At 48.2% G+C, this 13,880-nt stretch overlaps 1 protein-coding gene across 4 annotated transcripts in view; it reads left to right on the plus strand.

Annotated features, from left to right (window-relative positions):
• The window catches only part of sema6cb (semaphorin 6Cb), a 187,693-nt gene that overhangs the window by 110,720 nt on the left and 63,093 nt on the right, over positions 1-13,880 (plus strand). For all 4 annotated transcript variants that reach the window (XM_074682891.1, XM_074682893.1, XM_074682894.1 and 1 more), the window contains 4 exons: positions 1,356-1,470; positions 2,899-2,956; positions 6,713-6,769; positions 7,105-7,206. In XM_074682891.1, the coding sequence (XP_074538992.1) occupies positions 1,356-1,470; positions 2,899-2,956; positions 6,713-6,769; positions 7,105-7,206 (332 nt within the window). The remainder of the gene's footprint in view (positions 1-1,355; positions 1,471-2,898; positions 2,957-6,712; positions 6,770-7,104; positions 7,207-13,880) is intronic.

Consider the following 13,880-nt stretch of genomic DNA (forward strand, 5'->3'; position numbering starts at 1 on the left):
TCAGAGTCAAACACAGCAAATTAAAACTCAGAGCAGGACAGAAAATGAAAGTGCAGCACAAAGCAGATATTATATAACTCCTTCTCTTTGTAGCACATCCCTCAATTTATCTTATCTCACACACACACACACACACACACACACACACACACACACACACACACACACACGCACACACACACACTCACACACACACACACACACACACACACACACACACACACACACACACACACACACACACACACACACACACACACACACACACACACACACACACACACACACACACCCTTCTTATACACCTTGTTTCCACTGAGTCATGCACTCAGCACACAGTCGCAGTAACTGATATTTATCCCTTTAAAAACATGTCGAGGTTTGTGGAGCAGGTTTTTCAGGACTTCATCAGACAGACAGACAGACAGACAGACAGACAGACAGACAGACAGACAGGTAAACAGATAGATAGACAGGTGTGTGTTACCTTCTAAAGCAGGCTTCATACACAGTCAGGTTTCCTCTGTGCTGGTTTCTGTTGCTCCCTGACTCGGCGCTCTCCCCACACACAGATCTCTGAGATGCAGACAGACAGACAGGTAGAGAAACAGACTGACAGACAGACAGACAGGTAGAGAAACAGACAGACAGACAGGTGTGTGTTACCTTTAAAGCAGGCTCCATGCACAGTCAGGTTTCCTCTGTGCTGGTTTTTGTTGCTCCCTGACTCGCTGCTCTCCTCACACAGATCTCTGAGATGCAGACAGACAGGTAGAGAAACAGACAGACAGTCAGACAGACAGGTGTGTGTTACCTTTAAAGCAGGCTCCATGCACAGTCAGGTTTCCTCTGTGCTGGTTTGTGTTGCTCCCTGACTCGCTGCTCTCCTCACACAGATCTGTGAGAATCTTCACCAGGAGCCTTTATTCAAATCACACTGACTCCTGTGACACCAGCAGCTAATTTGCAACTTGAGATGCTATTTTTTCCCGTCTTCATCCACCTCCGCGAGAGCACATTAGCATACAGAGTATGCTCGGGGTTTATCAGCTCAAGAGGCCAAACTGTAACCTTGGTTTGGTGTATTTTAATGTGCAGTGTTTGGTTTGTAGCAGTTAGAGATGATAAACTGTGGACAGACGTGGAGTCAGGAGCTGGCCTGGGCGGTAACAGCCTGATGATCCTTTAACCAGCTCTAATTGGTCGGGTTGTTGCTCTGTCCTCCTCTCACAGTTTGGGAAACACTGTTTTCCAACTTTAGACTCTCTGTTGGTCGGGTTGTGTTTCTGAATCTCTGCCAACACCTCGTTTAAAAAGTTAACCTTCATCCTCCTCTCCTCCTCTTCCTCACGCAGCCTCCTACCTCTACCCCAGCTTCCAGGGGCTCATGTCCGACAACGACACCGTACGTCTGGGTTTGGACTTCCAGAGGATGCTGAGGATCAACCACATGCTCTACATCGCTGCTCGGTGGGTCACCGTCACTTTTACCCTGCTGGGTTTACATTACAGGGCCCACCCACCCATCCATGCATCAACCCACCCACACATCCATGCATCAACCCACCCACACATCCACCCATTCACCAACCCATACATCCCTGCTCGGTGGGTCACCGTCACTTTTACCCTGCTGGGTTTACACTGCAGGGCCCACCCACCCACACACCCACACATCCACACATCCACACATCCACACATCCACACATCCACCCACCCATTCACCAACCCATCCCCATACATTCATCCACACATTCACCCAGCCACCCACCTACTCTCCACACATCCACCCACCCACCCACCCACTCTACACACATTCACACACCCACCCACACATTCACCCTCCCAGCCACCCACTCTCCACACATTTACCCACCCACCCATCCCATCACACATCCACCCACCCACACTTCCACACATCCACACATCCAACCCCCCATCCATACACATCCACCCACACATCCACCCACACATCCACCCACACATCCACCCACCTATTTAATGAGATTAACACCACATGTCCGTCCTTCCTATGGAGTTTGTTTTTGTGACTGAGCCTGTGTTCACACCGTGCACCGTCCATCAGTCGGTTCAGGCTCCCTCAGCAGAGCCTCCACCCTCACAGATTTCACCTCCTCATACCTCCTTGCTGGTCTCTCCGCCTAACGGCACAGAGCAGCGGCTCGATGGAGATGTCTCAGGTTAATTATCTCAAAAAGTACGAGGTCACACCTCCTCTGTGCATTTCCTCTGCGCAGAATAAATTCTGCAGCAGGTTTTGGCTCGGCATCAAAGTGAAGAGCTTTCACTGCCAAGGGCCCGGTCCAGAGAGGTACGGAGATTCTTAATGGACCTAAATGGACTGAGTGCTCTGCACAGCTGCAAATAACCCAGGTACTCCCCCAGAGGGACCCAGAGTGACCCAGAGGAGGGAAAACTCCTCCAGAGTGACCCAGAGTGACCCAGAGTGACCCAGAGGAGGGAAGACTCCTCCAGAGTGACCCAGAGGAGGGAAAACTCCTCCAGAGTGACCCAGAGGAGGGAAAACTCCTCCAGAGTGACCCAGAGGAGGGAAAACTCCTCCAGAGTGACCCAGAGTGACCCAGAGTGACCCAGAGTGACCCAGAGTGACCCAGAGTGACCCAGAGTGACCCAGAGGAGGGAAAACTCCTCCAGAGTGACCCAGAGTGACCCAGAGTGACCCAGAGTGACCCAGAGTGACCCAGAGGAGGGAGTCAGGAGGAGGGAAAACTCTGGGTGTGAAGTTAGAAAGAGGCTGAACTGGACTCGTTAATCTAACGAGCTGATCTGTTGTTAGAGAGGAGTCTTTAGGAGTGTTTGGATCAGGAAGGTCTAGGATGTCAGAATAACGCTGTGTCTCCTCTTCTCCTCCTGCAGGGACCACGTGTTCGCTGTCAATCTCACCTCCTCATCGCAGCAGATAATCCCACAGCAGGTGAGTCAGAGCTCAGACATCCAGGTGTAATCTGCTGCTCACAGCTCAGAGTCAGAGTGATGAATCAGGGAAACGTAAAACACCCTGAAGAGGGAGGTTTGACCTTTTTTTCTTTAGATGAAACGTGTTGCTGCACAGACTCTAAACGCTGAAACAAACTGACATTTTCCTGATGTGTGGACTTCCTCCTGTTCAAAGAAGTCTTTGTTAAAATCTGCTCCTCAAACTTTCCCAACAATCCAGATCCTGTTTTTCCTGATCCAAACCGTTTTTTACAGAGGAAAAAAAAAAAACGCTGTTGAAGTTTGTTTCTCATTATTCGCCTTTCCTCCTCGTTTCCCGGCCTTTTCACTCAAGCAGCGAGCAATCTCCCCTCAGACGTATATCCAATACAAGTGCAGCGCAGCTGTCGTGGCTTCTGAAGTGGCGTGCTCGCTCCTATCTGGATCTCATTTGTCAAACACGATTGCTCTTAAATAAAATCGCTCCAAGGTCTGCAGTTTTGTTTGCTTGTATTTAGATTAATGCTAAACAGGGATATTCAGCCTGATAAGGCCGCTGCTCCGTGTCACCCTGATCTGAAGTATTGATTTGGTTGTGGAGCGTGGCGCGAAGAAACGACGACTTCAGAGGAAAGCCGTGTTTGTTCGTCTCCTCTCTGTTTTCTACAACAACCTGGATCCTGAGAGTTTGTTTCTGATGCATTTTTTAGCAGCTGAGCTTCTCCCGCCTCCAGGTGTCAGCGAGTCTTTAGGAGTTTTCCCATCATGCTCCTCTTCTCCTCCTTCCCTGGCCCATCAGCAGCCTGTGACGGACGCACAGAGCCAGAAAATGGAGCGTCCTCTTCATGGCAGATCTCTTCAAGCAGCTCTTCATTTTTCACTCTGGACGCTCGTTCATATTCTCCCTCCGCTGACTTCCTGAGCCCGGGCGGCCATGAGTAATTATTAGTGAACCAAACGGAGCGTGGACGGCCAGGACCGTTAGCATAATGCTGAGGCTGCTGAGTCCTCAGAGAGGTGTCCCTGCTCAGAGAGGTGTCCCTGCTCAGAGAGCTGTCCCTGCTCACAGAGGTGTCCCTGCTCACAGAGGTGTCTCTGCTCAGAGAGGTGTCCCTGCTCTGAAAGGTGTCCCTGCTCACAGAGGTGTCTCTGCTCAGAGAGGTGTCCCTGCTCTGAGAGGTGTCCCTGCTCACAGAGGTGTCCCTGCTCAGAGAGGTGTCCCTGCTCACAGAGGTGTCCCTGCTCAGAGAGCTGTCCCTGCTCAGAGAGCTGTCCCTGCTCAGAGAGGTGTCCCTGCTCAGAGAGGTGTCCCTGCTCAGAGAGGTGTCCCTGCTCAGAGAGGTGTCCCTGCTCAGAGAGGTGTCCCTGCTCTGAGAGGTGTCCCTGCTCAGAGAGCTGTCCCTGCTCTGAACTCAGAAACCTCCAGATTAAGTTATACCATGAGAGTAATCTACTGATAATCTCATCGATTACTCTGACCTGTAGGAACACTTTCATTCCTGGATCTTAACCTCGATCAAATCTTTCTGTGAGAACAGATTAATTTACGGCTCGTAGACCAAAAGTCCCTTCAGCTCCGTTCACACTGAGCGTCTCAGTTCAGCCCACGCTCAGAGGCGTTTCCTTTGACTGAAACCAGGACAGGTCCTCAAAGTACTGATCCGTACCGTCCCACTTCCTGGTTCCCTTCTGTTGGAGTGTCAGACTGAACTGATCCAACCCCAGAAGGTGGAGCTAGAAACTCTGCAGGCTGCTGATTGGCTGAAAGAATGGTCACTTCCTGTGTGACAGCTTGATTGTTCTTAGTAACAAAGAGACACATGGTGATCACAGAGAAGACAAAATGCTGCATGTCTTCATCTTTGCTCTTTGTTTACTGTGTCACGTTTTTCTTCTTCGTTGGATTTATTAGCGTGGTACACTGTGTCATGCTGCTATGGCGTCATGCTAACATGTAGCTGATGCTGCTATCAGCATCCAGTTTACACACCACCTACCAAGAAGGACACGGTTGGCTGTGGAAACACAAACAGGATCAGGCTTTACTGATCCAACCCGTACCAAACTGGACTGATCCAAACTGTACCACTTGGTGGAAACGGGGCTTCTGACGACACTACACCAGCTATCAAAGTTTAGCAGTAAAAACAAGATCTGTCTTTTTTCTTCAAGAAAACGATTTCTGTGATTAATTTTGTAGTGATGGTGGACACTGGAGCCTAACTGTCAGACAGAAAAAGGACAGAAGAGCAGAAGAAAGAGAAACAGGAGAGAGATAGAGCACAAGCTAAAGGCTAAAACACAAGCTAAAGGCTAAAACTCAGGTTAAACCATCTGCTCACCTCCTGCATACCAAACCACAGAGTTTACGAAGTCTGTCCGTTGTCACGCTTCAAACGACAGCTCTACAGAACCACAGACAAATGTTTTCCCTCTTCAGAAAGTTGTCCTGAGCTAAAGAGAAGATCCTTGGCAGGACACTCGTCTTCATGGCAGTGTGTGATGGTGCTCATGGGAAACGGAGTCTTCATCTTAGAAAAAACACTAATCATTCCAGCCACAGGCGTCACTACACTCGACACCAAACAGGAAGTCCTCAAAGAGACTTTAACATGAGAACAAGATGAGTAGTGTTGTGTTTTTCTGTGAACACTAAAACCAGATTAGAGTTTAATTAAAACGTCGGTGACAACGAAACTTTACCACGGTCCAAACTTCCCCAGAGAAAAGCAGAAGTTGAGGAACTTGTGATTCAGTGAACTGCACATACGCCACGCTGCTGCTGTCAGAGCTCATCCATGTGTATCAATGTGCTGCTGAAAATAGTCCCTGACAAATGCATAATTCACTCCACTTTAAACAGATGTGGGCTGTGAAGCACCCAGCTGTGAGGGGACAGTACTTTCTCTGAAATCAGAGATTCAAACGTTTCCTGAGAGCTGCTTCGTCAGACTGAGGCCAAAGGTTTCTGCAGGAACAGAAAGTTACTGCTGGCCTCGGCCTGAGCTGAATGTCTGTTCAGGTACAGGACGAGGTGTCATCAGGTGTAAGAGACTGAAACAGACGGTGCTGAGGATAAAACAGGAAGTCCTCAGGGACCAGGACTCTTAGACGTGTCCCCTGGAAAGAGACGTCAGGCTGTCCTCCGTCCGTGTCCTGTTTGAATTTGTTGACAAAATAATCTTCAGATCTTGGACCCAAACCAGGACCTGCACATCCTCCAGTTTCCTGGGAGATATTTACGAGCCGGGGAATATATCGGCTCAGTAAATTATCGTGCAGAGGAAGGCGGCGCATTAAAGCAGAGCTGGCAGAGCTTGTTAACAAGCTGATGGATCTTTTCTATAACGGCCCAGCTGATAGAGGAGCAGGCCTGTGTTTGTGTCTGAGGACCTGAGGTTACAGCGTCTGGTCGGGGTTAACTGGGGCTAAATGAGTCGTCATATGGTCAGTGAAGTGATGCAGACATCTTTAACAGAACTGTGTGTGTGTTGTTATGTTGCTCTGGCTGCAGAGGGACTTTCATCGCTGCCCTCCGACGAGCCGCTGCACACTGACGAGCCGCTGCACACTGACGAGCCGCTGCACACACTCCTGATATTTCTCTGTTTGTGTTTCTGCAGCACAGTTTGTTGAAGCTAACGAGGTTTCCATCACAGCTGTCTGCTAATAGCTCTCAAACCATGAGGAGCAACTAAAGCTGGGCTGGTGACTCGTCTCTGAGCTGACGTTTGGCTGTCTGCTCCTCTTTCAGAAACTGACCTGGAAAACCAAGGACGTGGAGAAGTGCACCGTGAGAGGGAAGAACAGCGTGAGTATGATCGCAGATACATGCTCCCCCTGCACCTCCTCCTGCTCCCCTGCCCTCCTCCTCCTGCCCTCCTCCTCCTCCTGCCTGTGTCCTGCTCAGTGAAGTTCAGTAATAAGCAGAGACGGTCAGGTCTAGCTCATCAGGATCAGGGCTCTCATCTAACAGCGGACACAGAGCGGGGGTTTTGGCACGTTGGCTCCTCTGCAGGGCGGAAACATCCAGAAGCAGTGTGGGGATGATGATAATGTCTGTAAAACACAGCGCAGCTCCTACCTGCTGTTTGTCCTGCTTCGCTCTGTCCCTCGTTGCAGTAACACGAGTTTCCCTCTGAACAGGATGAATGTTACAACTACATCAAAGTGCTGGTTCCCAGAAATGATGAGACTCTGTTCGCCTGCGGCACCAACGCCTTCAACCCCACCTGCCGTAACTACAAGGTAAGAGCCAGCGCTGCGTGTTGGTCTCCTGGCCTCAATTTCAGATAAGAGATCATATTCCAGCTATCACAGATGGTGTGTGCCTCTGTCCTCAGGGGCTGTTTCCTTTCTGACTGTGTAGGTGCTAACAGGAATAGCATGAAGCTGCTAGCTTACATTAATTCAGACACTAACTTAAAAAATAAAAACACAGTGATAAACAGATTAGAGCTCATGAAATGACTGTGACACACATGCATTGTTAGAAGTCTACCTCGTAACTTGTTTCATAGCGGTCACATTCTGTCTTCCGTCTCATCTTCACCTTCTCATCTTCACCTTCTCATCTTCGTCTTCTCATCTCTTCTCATATCTTATCCTGATGTAGAGTCTGGTCTCACCTGGTCGTACAGCGTCTCTATCATAACGTCTCATCTTGTGATTGCTCTCTGTCTTCTCCTCTCACGTTGTCTTCCAGTCTCATGTTGTTCGTAACGGTTTGTCTCATCTCGTCACTTCCTGTTTCATATCGTATCAAGTCAAGCATCGTTTTCTAATGAGAACAGTTCAGGTTTTCTGGGCTGGTGATTTAATTTGTAAACTTCAGAGACAGTTTCCCTCAAGAGTAATCAAAGTCAAATCGATCAGATCAATGACTTCAGTTTGTTTTGATCTTAATCTTTTTACACGAACAACACCAGAAATATGAGACAGAGCTCATCAGACCAGAGCTGAGGGATCCTGGACATCAGGAAGAAGCTCAGTTTAAAAAATACAACCTACACCTGGACTGGGATAGAGACAGAGCAGAGCAGGTTAATCCAGAGTTTCACAGCTGTAACAGTCACCTGACCAGTCACCTGACCAGTCACCTGACCAGTCACCTGACCAGTCACCTGACCAGTCACCTGACAGACAACATGAGGTCATGTTTTCAGAGCTGAGTCAGCAAACAGCTGTCAGCTCAAACTGCACACAAGTCAGGTGCACACACACACACACACACACGCACGCACGCACACACACACACACACACACACACACACACGCACGCACGCACGCACGCACGCACACACACACACGCACGCACGCACGCACGCACGCACGCACGCACGCACGCACGCACGCACACACACACACACACACACACACACACACACACACACACACACACACACACACACACGCACACTGTTTGCTGTGAATGATAACATGTTGGTGCTTCAGTCTGATGTTGGTGGAATAATACGTCAGGACGGAGCCGTTTGTTGACAGAACACAGGAAACACTGATACTGGCAGTAATTTAACAGCATCTGACACGCAACAACACACAACACCAACACACAACACACAACAACACACAACAGAGCCAGAGGGACAGGAAGATGACGGGAGAAAGGACCGGGGCCAGGAGACAGATCCCAGCCAGCAGACGAGGCTCTGAGCTGCGTGGTCTCCGTGGTGATTTCATCATTTCAGTGACAAACAGCAGAGAGAGCCGAGCAGAGCTGAGCAGAGCTCAACGTTAGCCTTTAACAGAAGAAACAGATCAGCATCGTGTGTTAGAGCAGGAGTGAGGCTCGTACATTTTGAGGTCTGCTGAATAAAAGCCGACACGACTCGGAGCCTCAGAGGTGACATCACAGGTTTGGACTGTGATTCACAGCCGGCCATTAAAGGGGGGGGGGGGACAAGTCCTACAGCTCAGCCCGTAAATCTGACAGCGTTGGGGGGGGGGGGGGATCCAGAGGGAAGCTGAACAACTCAAGACTCCACAATTCACTGTTTGTCTGTTTCCAGAGTGAGACCTCTGAACCAGCGCTGGTCTCTCAGGAAAAGATCCATTTAAAGGTTTACAGAGCAGAAAGTTACTCACACACACACACACACACACACACACACACACACACACACACACACACACACACACACACACACACACACACACACACACACACACACACACACACACACACACACTGTTCCTTTGTTCCCAAAGAAAAAACCTGCTAAGAAAAACTGTAGTATTGACATACAGTAACCCCAAACTCTGCAGGAGCTGGGCTTTTTGTTCCTGATGTGACCAAACAACAATGATGAGATCACACATGAAGACAATCTGATGAAGAGGAAACAATTTAAAACACTGAGCTAAAGAAAAACACTGAATATTCAGGTCAGGAGAAAGACAGAGTCTGGAGCTGGTTCTGACCAAGCTGTGACCAAAGGTGAAAAATATGAATTCTATTAAAGCTGCAGTTCTTTGAGCGTCCACTAGAGGCTGGCTGCAGAAACACCAGAACACACACACACACCAACTGAAAAAAGCTGATTCCCTAAAATAATCCTGTTCACAGCCTGATCCAAGGGTCTGAGCAGCTCTGCATCATTTCTCCTGTCACTGACCCACAGCTTTACCTCATCCCAACTTTAATGTAACTACAATGAGGGCTTTTTTTTATTATTTGTTTGTTTTTAATCATAATTTTCTTTGAAAGAGCCCATATGAAATAAACAAACAAATAATCCATCAAGCCAGAGTTAGCTGAAGCTCATTTTCATCTCTGGTCCAGCATTCCCAGTAAGGCGCTGACGACAATAGGCTTCAAATCTCTGAACCAGAAACAATCAGGTGACATCACAGACACTACGTCCATGTGTTTTAGAGTCCGTGGTTCTGACCCGTTTACTGTACGTCACTGTCTGCTCTATCTGACCCATTGTCCTGCCCTGGAAACATTTTAAGCCTCCAAAAGCCAAAAAACAACTCTTTAAATTTCCAAACTAGGTTTTTAACTTCAGGATGAATCGTAACGTGACTTCAGGATGATATTCTGAAATGAATCGCTGATTGTAGCTCGGGGTGCAGACACAGCCTGATGGTTAAGGTCTGATACGCCCCACGGGATTGGCCCTCAGCTGGGGGACCGGGGTTTGAATCCAACTTCCAGCTTCATTCCCACAGGTTGGATTTTCTCAATGACTGATTTTTCCTCTGGGCTAAAACAAGGGTTAGCTCACTTTAAATTCATCAACACAGAAACATGACATTTCCAAACGTCAGTCCCATGTGGAGCACAGAGAGCTAACACAGAGAGCTAACACAGAGAGCTAACACAGAGCGCTAACACAGAGAGCTAACACAGAGAGCTAACACAGAGAGCTAACACAGAGAGCTAACACAGAGCGCTAACACAGAGAGCTAACACAGAGAGCTAACATAGAGAGCTAACACAGAGAGCTAGCACAGAGAGCTAGCACAGAGAGCTAACACAGAGAGCTAACACAGAGAGCTAACACAGAGCGCTAACACAGAGAGCTAACACAGAGAGCTAACACAGAGAGCTAACACAGAGAGCTGACACAGAGAGCTGACACAGAGAGCTGACACAGGGTATGACTACAGCCGCAGACCAAGGCGACGTCTCAAACTGAAGAGAGACATGTCTGCTTTTTGAACAAGAACAGTGATTTTCCTAACCCAAGAAAAACTCACCAGTGATACAAACGTCAAACTGTGGCTTCACGGCTTCAAAGCAGAAGTTCCCAGTGAGGAGATAAAACTGAGTGGTAATGTCCCTTTAGACAGATGTTAATGGTTTACTCTGAGGACAGACGACTTTTTAATCTCTAAATGAAACGCTGCGCCTCCACTTCACATCCTGCTGAGGCCGTGACGGAGATTCAGCGTTCATATCTCTCTGAAGAAGACGTTAAAGGAGCATAAAGTGAATATCCAATAATCCTGGATCACTGCCCGGGCCGGCCCAGCTGCTCTATGAGGACTAATGAAAGCCAGGCCCTCTGTGAGCTCTGGACCTGAATGATGTCCAGGTTCGGACCGTGTCTCAGGTGTCAGAGGAGACCTGCACAGCGTCGTCCCCGGCTGCAGGACGTCCAGAGGTTAACTCACCGGAGCAGACTGATGTGTAACGTCTGTGCTGCAGACTCCCTGTGGAAAAGATCAGCTGATTCACACCAAACCAGCTTCAAGAGGAAAATCTGGTTCTGCTGTGTCCCCCTTTTCTGGAAAATAAGACAAAGAGGACGGTACAGCAGCTGGAGAGAGAGGAGCAGGGAGGAGGTGTAGATCATACCAGGAGGAGCAGGGAGGAGGTGTAGATCATACCAGGGATCTGTCTGAGGGATGGATCTGAGGAGCAGGGAGGAGCAGGGGGAACGCAGTGAGCGGCGTCTGTTTGTTTCAGTCAGGGACGTGAATGGATGAACACGCCGCTCCACTCGATCCTGCTCAGACAGCTGGTCTGCAGACGACACAGAGGCTGTCTTCAACACGCGCTCAGGAAGAAACAAAACCGTGAAGCGTCAGATCCATCTGTCTTCATCTGCCCGCTGCGGTAACCATCCCGCCGTCCAAACAGTCTGACTCCTGAGCGCGCTCTCTCTGTGGTGATGATCGCTCTGTTTCTCTTCAGATCACCTGACCCAGCAGAGGAGGAGTCTGCTCAGTGCTCTGGTCTGACTGCCAGACGTCAAAGACAGCTTGATGTGATCTGACGTCTCTTCCTAACCCTTCACTCACTCGTCTCAGAGACAACAGGAAGGAAAATCAGGTTGAGATGCTCAAACCTCCTCACATTCTCCCAGATCAGACTGCATGATCTCTTCATCTGTTTTCATCTGTGACCATGGTCTCAGAGTCAGATCAGATAATCCCAGAAACACAAATCTGCCCTGCTACCAGACCAACAGGGGGCTGGGCCAGACCGGGGGTTCCCAGACATCAGAAACTGAGCAAACAAAGAAAGGCCTGAGGTTCAGCTGACTGGGTGAACATCAGTTCATCCTACAGTTCCTGATGAATCCTCCTCCTCTGATAGAGTCATCCTCCTGGTTCAGTCTGCTCAGAGGTCTTTAACCCAGACATTCAGAAACAGACCAATTTTTTTTTTATCTGCATGGTTTATGTTTTTATAATGATGGAGAAATAGTGTAATTAAAAAAAACCTCCACTTGGAAACCTCTGGGATGACGGAGATGACGATGACGACCTGGGTCTGACACCAGTTACCCACCTGGGCGCTGTAGTCTCCTGATGAAGCTTTAGACAGGCAGAGATGTTGCCGGGGCCGACCAGACCTTTCCTGTGTCTGACAGAGGGCTTTCACACCGGTATGGTTCTGGTTCTGGTTCTGGAAGCGCTTCTGTTCTTAACGCTCAGAACCTCTGTGCTTTCTAGTGAACCAGTCCTCCATCATAGCAGCTCAAGCAGAATGACAGTGGGAAGGTGTCACCTGAACTCCCTGATCCTTTAATAGGTAGATAAGAAGACTGGATACGTCAGCACACTGTAGCGGCCCACTAGCAACATGTGGCAGCCATCTTGGAAGGGGCGACATTCCCATTGAAGGGAATGAATGTACATTAAAATAAAATCATAACTTGCTCATTTTTTAACCATTTTTTTTTATTTAACACAAGCACACTTATATATATATATATATATATATATATATATATATATATATATATATATATATATATATATATATATATATATATATATATATATATATTTTTTTTTTTTTTTTTTTTTTTTTTTAATATATATAAAACCAATGACAGGTTGTTCTGGGTTTCCTTGGTTCAGCGTAGAGTGTTGTTGTTAAACTTTGAGCTAAAAACTGCCCTGACACTTTGCTTTGCCCCCACTAGCTTAGCCATAGTCGCCGGGTCAAAGAGGCATTTTGTATCAAAACAGAATATGACACGCCCACTGATTATGTCACAGCCATGAACCAACTTTTCTGTTTCTGACCATTTTTATTCTCGGTCCGAACAAGCCGAACATTTTAACATTAGGCTGGGGAACTGGATCCAGCAGGGATCTGTGGGGGTGTGAAAGCTCTCATAGATCCACCTCCATGCACTGACCGACCTCATCATTCTTCCTCCCCCTCGCCATTTCCATTCTCTGATGCTTAGACCAGACTCAGACCAGTGCCTATAAACCACAGTTCTGGTCTTCTGACCACTTAACGGGCTTTACGCTGCTAACATCATTCACTGCGTTGGACTTCAGGAAGTCCCTTTCTGGACATCCCTAAGACCTCGACTGTCATTCACAACGCAGGATCATCAGCTTCAGCTCCAAGGTTCGAGGGTCGAGCAACAGTTATTGCAGCATGTAGTCTGAGCTCAGCCTTACCCTGACTCTTCCTTAACGTAAAGATGTTTTCCTGTGGAGATCCTGTCTGTGACGTTCAGTCAGTAAGAGCCTGTCAGGTCAGAGGGAGGTCCAGGTAGAGGATCCTCTCTGTCAAACAAGGACTGGGTTGGTTTTAAAAACACAGCCACCCTTAACGTATTCATTTTTTAAGTTGGTTACAGATCACTCTTAGCCTCTTCAGACTCCTGATGTTGTCAGTATCTCCTGTCCTGGATGTGTGGAGGTGTGTGATAGAAAGAGCTGCTGAAGTAAAACTTTAACGTGACCACAGAGCTCACATACAGGTTAACTCTCTGAGTTCCTTAAAACAAACAAACAAACATGTAGAGTGAGGACACAGAGCTTCCTCTCGTGGTGTTGCTCAGATTTCCCTCGTACACTTCCTGTCATCAAGGCCAAAAATAGAAACAGATTTAAGATGCTAAGTCTCTCTGAAGCGGTCTCTGAACATTGGTTTGAGTGTTTTTGTGGAAAGTAATCTTCATCTTATCAAACCTCAGCAG

This window comes from Halichoeres trimaculatus, unplaced genomic scaffold, assembly GCF_033239565.1.
Source record: "Halichoeres trimaculatus isolate MK-OKI-2021-1 unplaced genomic scaffold, fHalTri1.1 fHalTri1_scaffold_12, whole genome shotgun sequence".
NCBI classification, from domain to species: Eukaryota; Metazoa; Chordata; class Actinopteri; order Labriformes; family Labridae; genus Halichoeres; species Halichoeres trimaculatus.